Genomic DNA, 12,189 nt, shown 5'->3' on the forward strand with positions numbered 1-12,189 from the left:
TTGATAGTCTGATTACACAGAGACTGCAGAATTAAACTTTGCATGCAACTTAAATGTACTACCTTGATTTAGAGTTTAATAAACACAGTTTTGTATAACCTACTTAGATTATATCCAAAAGAAAAAGTTGTTAGCTGAATTCAGTTAACATGGCAATTATTTGATATTCTCCTCATAGTGCTAAGCACTACTCAAACATAGGCTAGAGTTGGGGAAAATGGATTCAATTTGTAGCTGAAGTCTAATGCATTTGGATAAAATGTTTTAATGAATATAATAGTATTCGAGTTTTACTTCTAGTATTATTGAAAATATCACTACATGCCAGACTGATGTTTTCTGAACCAGGATGAACACATAGAAATTTCCACTGGCTAGTTTGGCAAATTTCATAGTTTGTGCATTCTATTTAGTGCAAAGTGAACAGAAAAAAATGAGTAATTTTGTTGGTCGATAATGCAGGAAACAATCTGGAATGGGACCCCGACATCCCCACATTAACAAGACCAAAGCAAGACAGAATAATACCTTTCACAAAGCCAGATATGAGAGTTTCAGGTAAGAAATTGCATGTTCTGCCTCTACTGATACTATAACTTGCATTTCTACAGGCAGGAGTTTGTGATGATGAAATAGAACCACAGCACCATAAATTCATGGAATCATAGAATGGTCTGGGTTGGAGGGGATCTTTAAGGATCATCCAATTTCAGTGTCCCTGCCGTGGGCAGGGACACATTTCACTGAACAAAGTTCCTCAGAGCTCCATCCAATATGGCCAGGAACAATTCCAGGGCTGGAATTCTCTCAGCAGTCTGTGCCAGTCCCTCAACACACTCACAGTGAAGAATATCTTACTTATATCCAGTCTAAAGCTACCCTCTTTCAGTTTAAAATCAGTGCCCCTTGTCCTGTCACTACAGGTCCTTGTAAAAAGCCTTTCATACAAGCCACATTTATTTACATTTAAATACATTAATTTAAGTCTCCTCCTGTATTTTTTATGGTGACATCAGAACACAGACAAGGTAGATGTACATAATAAATACAAGGATAAAGCATATTGAATAAGGTTATGTGAAGTGTTATCAGTGAGGTCACTGAAAACAGAGAAATAACTTCTCAAAGATTCAGTGAAACCTGCCACATTCTTATGTATCACAGATGCAATGCTGTACTAAGCGTGAACCTGAATATAAAATGGATTTAAGCATTTGTGGAAAACAATCTCCTTCCCAGTAGGAGTTTTAGGTTGAATGAGTTCACGATCACATTTAGTTTTAAAATACATAATACTGCTTGGTCTAGAGCTCAATGTTTAGAGATTTATATTTTTAAATTGTTAAATCTTCTCTTTATTTGTTATTTTCTAGTCTGGGCATCAGACTGAGTTATGATTTGGGAACTTCTGAGAGGAAAAGTCCATGATCATTGCTGAGCACCTGGAAACCCTCTGAGGGTGCTTGTGGCTGTCAGGTAAGGAACAGGTTAGGGCAGCCACAAGGCTGTGGACCAAGAAAGTTTCAGCATTTTCTAGTGGAAATGCTGCTACTCTGCTGATCTAGGATGCCTGTAGCCTTATTTGAAACTGATCCCTTATGAGGCAGGGCCAAGTCCTCGTTAACTGGTGCCTGGGAAAGACCTATTCAAGAAACAGACCAAGAGCACAGCCAAACTTCTGCAAGAGGGTGGAAAGAAGGGGTCCTCAGATTAATTTTTTCCATCATAAACAATCTCCTGTATGGTGGTGACATACTGCAGGGTAGCTTTCTCCAGGGCTGGAGAAGCTGTTCCTGTCTGAGCAGGGCCACTAAGATGATGAAGGGACTGGATCACCTCATACATGAGGAAAGGTTGAGGGAGCTGGGACTCTCCAGCCTGAAGCAGAGCAGACTCAGAGATGAGGCTTGTTTTAAGGCTTATTTTGTTATGTTCTGAATACCTTCAGCATTTCACCCATATCAAAGATGGAAATGGCCATGTGAGGTAGGTGTTGCTTCTGTGCAATATTGTTAATAATTTCCTGTGCTCCGCTTTACCATGGAATTGAACCTGTGGATAGAGAAAGAACATATGTCATGAAATGACTTACCCTCCTTCCTCAGAATATTTGTGGCCAAAGGCAAGGATGTCAGACGCTCGGCCACTGCCATCACATATCACAACAGGAACAGGGGGAGTGTCTCGCAGGTACTCCAGAACAATGGAGATGACATTGGGACCTCCTTCCACAATAAGGGCCACCACAGGAACCCCTTGGCCAATTCCTGGAGCAAAAGAAAGAAGGAAACAAACCAAACCAAACCAAACGAAAACAACACAAAACAGACAACCAGCCAATAAAAAAACCACAAACACACAAAAAACAAATAAGTAAATAAATGCAACAGAAAAGAAATAAAAAAAATGCAAAGCCAGCAAGGCAAACAAGACATAACAGAAGACAGAAGAAAAAAAAATCAAACTGAAATAACTGCATTATGACTGTACAGCGTAATGTCAGAGAAAATGCATTCAGTAAATCAGGTATTTTGAGGACAGATGGGACCAATGTAGCCATCTCCTCAGTTTCACTGCATAAACCATTATATTCTGGAATTATCTTCTATTTCAAATACAATAGTTATGTTTAAATAGACCATGATTTTTTTTTAAAGATCAAATCTTGTTTTGAAATCATTAAGAAACTACTACATGTCTTCCTCACATGTTCATAATCAAGACTGGAATCTTGCTTGTAGTGTAGCTTTTGCATGATGTCAGCTTCTCATCATTGGGTCTTCCAATAGTTTTGCTTGCTGTTTCAAAATTACCTCTGATATTTTTCCTGCTGTGTGGGATCCACTTTGAGGTTGCAGCTGGGCAGCCCTTTAACCTTCTCTTCAACAAAATAAACACACTCTCTTGCAAGTCAGTTCTATATTTGTTTTTCAGCTTTAGTCAGTCTCATGGTTTTTCTCTGAATTCCCTCAAATTTTCAGCATATTCCTTGATTTGCAGACCCCACACCAGGTATACTGCTCCAAAGAGAGCTGAACTAGTACTTAACCAAAGGAGAGGCATATTCATTTTAGGCACTTCTGGTGTAATTACATGGGAGCGCTCTGCAGAAGTTGTAACACAGACTGCCAGGAAAGTTGTGTGGATTTAGAGAAAGGCAGTTTGATGCCAGGCTGCTGTTAACATAGCTGAAAAAGCTTTTATGGTATTCACTTCTTGACCAGCTGAGATTGGGGCATTCAAAAGGACTCAGGCAACAGAAGTTGAACATTTTCTATTAGCAATTTTTTCCTGATAGAGGCTTCTTTTCCTTTTCAAGTAGCTTTTTCTAAGAAAACCTATACATGTTCTGCACAAAATTCTGACATTTCACTGGAAAAACAAAAATAATGTCCTTCACTATTAATAGCTGGGTTTGAAAAAAGTTGCACGAAGCCATGTAACAACTGTTCATACGTCTGATGAAGTTTTCATTTAGAGAGGGTACAATTCTCCAAAGTAAAGGTAAGCCTGTGAGGCTGGAGCATTAAATCTGATTAGACGCTCTAGAAATATTCACAGATCAAATGGTTTTTAATAATTTTAAGGATTTGAATTACTGTCAAAAATTAGATAAACTATTCTTTAAGAAAGAATGAGAAAAACCAAGTTTGTATATATAACAGGAAAATATTCTAGGCATTTCTTGAACCATTTTGAGGGAAACATTATGTTTCCTGAAGTGATTCTCAGCATGCCTTGTTATGCTTGTCTCTACTGTTTGTCTGTGGCTTTTTTATCATATAACTTAAGTAAAATGTGTGCTGCTTATTTATGTTAAGAAAATTACAGGTAGAATTATAAAATGTAGGCTAATGAAAGAGTGTACGAGGGGTGGAGTATAACAAGGTGATTAACAGAATGATTTGCATAGAGATCAAGGGTTAATTTTTTGTATAATATTAAAGACTTCCCTGAATTGCTGTTCTACCCAATCTAGACACCTGCTAATAAGATAATATTAAGAAGTACTCTTAGTAATGTGACAAGTCTGGATGACATTGAGGATTAATAGGAATTGAGAAAGTTCACAATTTGAGATGCAAAGCCATTTATGCGGTATTTAATAAATCCTTCTGTAAACTAGGAACTCATTAGGAGGAAATACTCGAAAAGCTGATGAAAAGAGAACTGTCTTTGGTATACCAAGACTACTATAATACACACAGCAAAACATTTTCAGAAGGAAATTGGCAATTCAGTGCCATTGTTCAAGCCAGTCCAGAAATTCCATCCAAAATACTATCTGTACCTGTGCTCAGGCTTGTTCAGAAAGAACAAGCTGGAATGAATGGAGGAAAAAGCCAAAAGGAGTGTAGGGGGAATAAAGATGTCATCTTATGAAACACGATACAATGAGTTTGACTCATCTTCCTTAGCAAATTAGGAGAGAAAAGACTCCATGACTGAATACCGCCATGATATACAGCACATGAGAAATTAATAGTTTTAGATGGCATTCGGAAGATTTTTGGTTATCAGAGGAGCGAAGTCCTTGTGTACAGTCTTCTTGTAAGACTACAAGGGAAAACTTTGTATTGAAATTATGCTCTGATGCTCACCAATCATCATAATTGCAGCTGTGTTGTGAATCTCAAACTGTTCCTGAGTCAGTTTCTGTCCTTCTGCTGGAACTCTGTTCATTCCCAGTGTTTTCTACCAGACAAATAATTCTCATAATTTAAATAATTATGGTTAGTCTAAATAGCTGAACTATTTCTGCCTTGTTGGGCCATTTGAAAACACATCTAAAATTTCTCCTGCAACCTTTGATTTTCCTTATAAATTTTTAAACATATATATATTTTTTAAATTTACAGTCACAAGAGTTGCCTGGCATATAAAAGGTTTCTGCAAGTGTTCCGGTTGTGTTCACTGTAGTTAATCAGATGGCAATTTTTCTGTACTCTGGTTCTTCAAAAATACATTCAGCATGAAAACAATCCTCTAATTTGGGGTTAGTAAAATAAAATAACTTTTCTCCAATTCAGATTTCAATGAAACTATGTAGCTTTAAATTTAACCCCCCCCAAAGCCATGTGAGCCTTGGTTTATCATATACAATTGAGTTCCATATTGAACTAAAACTGTTTTATAATTTTGGCACATTTCTTTCTGAGACAAAAAATAAAGATTTAAACACAAACTTGATGTCTATATCTCATTTTCATTTGGGAAATTCTCTCTGGTTTCAGCAAATAGATGATTTTTTACTTTACATTTCATTGTTCTCCATAAATAATTTTGATTTGGAAAAATCTACTGTTCCTTTATTTGGTGGGCAAATTATTCCAGTTAATTTTTGGAGTAAGAAATAATATTTTAAAACAGTTAATAGCACTTTGTTGATATTTCTTCAAAGTATATCATCTTATGGCTTTCAGGAACATTCTCTTGATTACAGCTGTCTTAATCCTAGTGTTATGAACTTCCATGGATTTATGATAATTAATTTCTGAGCAGTAATGGTGTCCACTGCATGAAAGAAAGTCAATAGATATGATGAAATAACAAAAGGTCATGCCTGCTTGAGTGCTACAGAATTTCAAGAAATGGGTAAATGGGAATTATCACATCCTCAGCTTTCTATGATGTTCCCAATTATATTTAAATTAGTTATGACATGATATTAATTTCAGAATAAAAAAAGTATCTACTTACACCAAGATGTCTGTAGCTCAATAACTCTCAGCCAAAATGCAGAGGATATTTGAATTGAACTTCTAGTTATCCTGATACTAAAAATTCCTGGATGCTTCCCTGCTGCTAAATATTAGGAATTTGGAAATTAATATAGAGGATCTGCAGAATAATTTCAGTGTGTCTGAAGACACTGACTGACTATACTAACACTGCATTTATAACTATGATGATATAAAACTGAGAACTGACTGTGCTTTGCTCCAATATAACACTGGGACAATTTGGGGAACATTAGCATGTGATGCAAGCAAGAACCTCTGACTTTGAGAAGAAGGTATCTGATGGACCTCTCTTTAACTGCTAATCAAAATCTGCTTCCCATTAATTCACCTCAGAAATAAAAGAATGAGAAATTCTTTGTAAGAGCTCCATTTCAGCTTGTTCATGCACAGTAAACAACTGCCTGCAAAGAAAGGGCTGTCAGTGCCTCCACAGGGAGCCTTTGGTTTCAGACACTTCATTTGGAAAGACAACGGCAGGCTGTGAGGTGGGATGCCAAATAAAGAGGTAATACATTCCTTACAAGTCAAGGAGACCACTGCAAAAAGAGTTTCTCGCTTGAGTTGAGATTGTCAGAAAGGAGGCAGTGCCAAAACGAAACCTTGCTGACATAAAACTGGACTACAGTACTGCAGCTGCTGCTTCCTAGCACACATCCACAAGGTGGGAACTTTATGCCAAGCACTATAATGGGCAGTCCAATAAATCAACAAGGAAAAAGTTTTCTCTTCATGTGTTTTTGTGGAATTTACCAAAAAAATTGCCTTAGTCTGGGAAAAAATAAGGATAGCACTCATCCTGTTGGGCTATCTTCAATAAAACTGTTGCTTTCGCTAATAAGTACTCTAAAAGTATACAACCTTAAAAAAATGTGTGTTTCACATTTTATTAACTAGAAAGGGAGTTGTATTAACACACTACACTGAAATATTGCACAATCTGAAACTGCGAAGAACCTTTTTTGGTACAGGGCAATGCACTATTATCAGGAAAGACTATCACTTGGTGTTGTCATCCAAACACAGAAAGTACAACACATTTTTACATATCTGAGTACTTTTTTGTTTCCTAGAAGGCACTATATTACATATTAATCAGCTTTTTATTTAATATTCCTTGTAGAGAAACATTTTAGGTTTGGGTGAATTATTTTTAAATATCTGAAAAATTATGGTCATCTGATAATTACATGGAGGATTAATTTTTAAATTTAATTAGTTCAATTTCTAAAGCATTTCTAGGATGAGCTTTGGTTTCAAAAAGCCTTTTTTCCTTCTCCCTTTGGAAGGAAGAAAACTTCTTGTCTAGCAGTGTATCTGTGAACTTGAAATTGGCTGTGAATGCTGACTAATGTGTTATCACTGTGATGTTTATGACTTAGTTAAATAATAGTTCAAGATGAAAAATAGCTGGTTGCAAAATCAAAGGTCTTGCAACTTAAGAGTGGTCCCTGCATTTTTATTCTGTGTTATTAAAAATAATTTTTTAGACAGACAGGAGATTTTTTTTTCTCTCAGATTTTCCAAAGAAATATTAAGTTTGTATCCAATAGTAGGTATGTGGGAAACATCTCGTACTAGCTGGCATATTACTACTTAATAAGCTCATCAATTCATGTATTAAATTCTTGATATTTCTGCTATAAATCCAAAAGTATAGGTAGCCTCTCATGACTTCATTAATAGAATACAGAAAAATAAGCCATTATTTTCATTCAATATGATGATTCATACAAAAAGAAGAAAGTACCAAAGACCTGGCGCTCATCACTATACTGATTTCTAAAATAATAATTGCATTTTGAGTATTTCAGTAAGTATGGATTTTTGTAGCGTAGATTAGACCGCTTAGTATTTCACAGTATCAGGTATTGCTGATGAAATTATACTGCAATATTGTGCAAAAGATTTATGTAGTCAACTTAAAGCTTTGTTACTGTGTTATTGCCTTTGTGGTCAGAAGCAGAGCCAGTGTGACTTTCCGACAATTGTGATTCCAGGAAAGTATGTACACATCAGAACATTTTTCCCAATATGCACCAAATAGCACTTGTAGGCTTTCCTGTTAATATATAAAAACCCCCATCATTTTACCCTTGACATAGCTGTAATGCATAAATATGTAAATTAAAATAATAAACTAGAAAAAATGAATGCATTTGGAAATGCAAGGAATGAAAAGCTGCATAAATATCTGTGTTGTGTGAAAAGGGACTAAAAAATATCTACTATACTTTGCGGAAGCCCGATTTTGTTTTCCCAGTTCTTGGAAAAACATTAATATTTTATACTGTGAGTATATTTATAAATAATGTATAACTGCCTTATTAATTATTACTACTTCTTTTAGTGAAGAGCTAAGCATGAGTTACCCACATTTTTATAGACCAACAAGTGAATAAAATGCCTCATTTACTACAAAATGCATTTACTACTCATGTTTTTAAGCATGGTTTTAGGAGTAACTGGGAAATATCACTATGCTGTGTACTATCCGTAAGTTCAGCCCTGAGTTCAGTCAGATAAAACAGAGGCTCTCTAGTTGACCAGCCTGGCAGAAATGTGTCTAATTTCAGTATCATAACACTGCACGGTGGTAGGCATATCTGAGTTGATTTCCGGCTGGCCACCTTTGCTCCTTCATCAGGCCAGACATTTTGGTGTGAGTTGTCCGACGTTAGTTGTCCAACCTGGAAATTCTGACTGCAGAATTTGGTAATTATTCAAACTTGTTTGGAACGTTGGGCCTGCGTCCGTCCTGCTGGAGGAGTTACTGCACAGCAGCTAGCACAGGAGTGACGTACAGCTGGAAATGTGTCACACCTCATGCACAACATGCAGCTGGAGAGCCAGATCTCCAGAGGCTGGATGCAATGGAAGAACATCAGGATTAAGGTTACACATAAGACTGTGGACATACTGAGAGAGCTCAAGCTGTCCCAGAGGAGGGGCAGAGTAAGTCTGCACAAACCTTCACACGGTGCATGAGCAGTCAACGTCTTTTCCTAACGAGGCACACACTGCTCATCTGTGCAGCGTAGAAACAGGGCTCTCAGCCTTCCTAGAAAACCTGAGCCTACCCTAGGCATCTACAGGGATGTGTGCGGCATCACTGAGCTGCAAGGGTTCAACAGGGCTTCAGGAAAGCAGGAGTATTCGCATGATCAAGCAGCCTCTACATGATCAAGGCCTACTCTCCAGGTCCACAGATGGCTAAATCTTCCTGGACCTAGATGTACTGCAGATGGTGGGGTACACAAATTAGCAGGTTTCTCTGCTGATCATCATACCTCGGGTTTGCATGTGCCTATCTCAGATAATGAGACAACAAGACTCTTAGCAGTAGACAATTCCAATGACAGGCTTTAGACTTGTTTCTCACCACTACCTTGTGAACATCCTGCAAAGGATCTGCTGCTTTCAGACAAGAGCTACCTTTATAACTGTAAAATTCTCCTAGGATAATGGCTTCTGTGAGTCGTAAACTCAATGCTCCCTTACTGACTGACAAAAAAACAAATCCAAAATACAAATCAACAGATTTAGCTGTGTTAGAGTTCCTACAAGTGTTTGTTAGTGCACAGTGAATGGAAAGGCACAAAGACCATTTTGCACAAATGCTCCATAGTGTAAAAAAAACTTTAATTGCATCAAACAGATGACATGTTCCCAGATACAGGCTATTAATTCAACAGATGAGGTTACTTTACACAGGGCCTTTTAATGCAAGGATTGTTTACTTGAGGTATTTAGCAGAAAATCTCATTTAATTGTCAGCGGATAATTGATAAAAACGTTCTGAAGCTCAATAACAATACTGATGCAGTAACAAGAACTTAGATGGCTTTAAACTACATTTTGATCAAATCTGACCTTAGTTTTAACCTAAGTATATATGATGAACTATGATTTTTGAGGGGAAATTGACTAATAAGCCTTATTCATTTGTATTTGAAGCACTGCAAAATAGCATTTCCTTCCAATTTTTTTGAGAGGCTTAAGGTGTCTTGAAATTTGTATCAGAATTTTGTGGTTCTGGTAAGTTAAAGAAATATAAAGAAAGTCCTTAGCTCAAGAAGTCTGTCTTAGAAGTCCAGTTTCTAGGCTATTGCCATGCTCCATGGGACAAGCAGAGTATGCAGCAGCGTGATGTATTAACAATGGCTGAAAGAAACTCCACATGAAACCTGTGCCTTCCAGAAACATTTCAGTCCAAGTGTTTACATAGTACCTGGATATATCCTAGCGCAAGCTACATACACAGATTGGATAAACAATTAAACATGAGTTGGAATCTTAATAAGCAGAAGAGCTGGCGTAAGCCTAAAAGATTGAGGAAAATAATTTTAAAATTCTCAACCAATATTTGCCTTACAGTAATGCAGAGTCAAAAAAAATTGCTCTTCTGCTGTTGATACAGCAGGTAAGTGATGCTCAAATAGATTTAAAATTTACAATGAAGTGAAATTCAAAGAATTTATATTGAAGTGACAACAGTCATTAAAAGGTTTGACCACACAAATGTGTTTGCTTCACCTCTGGACATCTATGTGGTACTCCCTATGGTTCCAACTAGCTCAGAAAGGCTAAGTGATAACAGAACATCATAAAATAGTCCAGATCCTTCATATTAGGTTACACTGAAATAACATTACAACTTGGGTCTTTTTCTAGGCATTTGTTTTCAGAAAACTTTTTGGAAACACCTTCTAATGTGTATGAAACCTTTTTGGCTAAAATATCAATAGCAAAAGGCAGAGAGATAAGATCACCTGCCCATACAATCTGCATGCTCCAGTTCTCCAAATCACAGTTGCAATATGTTTACCGCTAGAACAATTACATTACTAAGTGATCACAACTGGAAAAAAGGGAATGGATTTTGCTTTCACAGGATGATGGGAAAGAATGCTGGGTTTTATTACCCAGAAGTACAGGAACATCTCCCAAATGTCACTTCTAGTTCAAACCTAATTTCACACAGCTCCACTTTTTAGTCAGCTTTTCCTTTTCACATCCCTTGTCTCGAACATCTTCACTAGAGCAGAACCTCTTATTCCAGATATGGCATAGATAAGAGGGGTATTTCTTTTAGCCTTTCAAGAACTGTTACATAACAAAAGGAGAGAAACTTACAGGTTAAAAAACAAAACAAAACAAAACAAAAAAAAAAGAGAGAGAGAGAAAAGAGGTCAAAGTCATTCTACTCTTTTCTGAGCAAGTTTAGTAGTTTTGTGTATTCAGAAATTAAGGGGAACATCCATTTTTTGGAGACTCATTACCAGTTCTATGTCTAAAGAAATCAAACTGATCTGGAAAGCCAATAAAAAAAAAAAATCTAAGAGTATTTGCTGTGTTCCTGAAATTCACAGAACTAAAGGATTATGTGTGATTGAATGATACACAACCACTACTAATAAAAAGAAGCTCATAACAATTTGACTTATTTTTTCTTTTCAATTTAGTTTTTGACATTTCTACTATAGGCTTGGTGACTATCACAGAATCACAGAATTTCTAGGTTGAAAGAGACCTTTAAGATCATCGAGTCCAACCCATGTTGAGTTGGACTCGATGATCTTAACACCTCAACTAGATGATGGCACCAAGTGCCACGTCCAGTCTTTTTTAAACACATCAAGGGATGGTGACTCCACCACCTCCCTGGGCAGATGATTCCAGTATTTGACCACTCTTTCTGTGAAAAACTTCCTCCTTAATTCTAGCCTGTATCTCCTTGGCGCAGCTTGAGACTGTGTCCTCTTGTTCTGTCTGTTGTTGTCCGTAGAAAGAGACCGACCCCCAGCTCACCACAGCCACCCTTCAGGAAGTTGAAGAGAGTGATAAGGTCACCCCTGAGTCTCCTTTTCTCCAGGCTGAACACCCCCAGCTCTCTCAGCCATTCCTCACAGGGTTTGTGTTCCAGGCCCCTCACCAGCCACATTTCCCTCCTCTGGACGCGCTTCAGCGTCTCAATGTCCTTCCCAAACTGAGGGCCCAGAACTGGACACAGCAGCCAAGGTGTGCCCTCACCAGTGCTGAGTACAGGGGAAAAATGACCTCCCTGCTCCTGCTGGCCACACCGTTCCTGACACAGGCCAGGATGCCATGGGCCTTCTTGGCCCCCAGGGCTCCTGCTGGCTCCTGTTCAGCCGACTGTCAACCAGCACCCCCAGGTCCCTTTCCACCTGAACACTCTCCAGCCACACTGTCCCTAGCTTATATTGTTGCAGGGGGTTATTGTGGCCCAAGTGGAGGACTCGGCACTTGGACTTTTTGAACTTCATCCCATTAGATTCTGCCCATCCATCCAACAGTTCCAAGTCCCTCTGCAAAGCCCTCTGTCCATCTAACAGATCAACACACGTTCCCAGCTTAGTGTCCTCTGTAAATTTGCTAATAAAGGACTCTAAACCCTCATCCACGTCATCATAAAAATATTAAACAG

At 37.8% G+C, this 12,189-nt stretch overlaps 1 protein-coding gene across 7 annotated transcripts in view; it reads right to left on the reverse strand.

The window, feature by feature from the left end:
* The window catches only part of TRPM3 (transient receptor potential cation channel subfamily M member 3), a 416,081-nt gene that overhangs the window by 100,771 nt on the left and 303,121 nt on the right, over positions 1–12,189 (reverse strand). For all 7 annotated transcript variants that reach the window (XM_063180477.1, XM_063180478.1, XM_063180473.1 and 4 more), the window contains exon 7: positions 2,093–2,267. In XM_063180477.1, coding sequence (XP_063036547.1) covers positions 2,093–2,267 — 175 coding nt within the window. The remainder of the gene's footprint in view (positions 1–2,092; positions 2,268–12,189) is intronic.

Source organism: Melospiza melodia, chromosome Z (assembly GCF_035770615.1).
Source record: "Melospiza melodia melodia isolate bMelMel2 chromosome Z, bMelMel2.pri, whole genome shotgun sequence".
Taxonomy (NCBI): Eukaryota; Metazoa; Chordata; class Aves; order Passeriformes; family Passerellidae; genus Melospiza; species Melospiza melodia.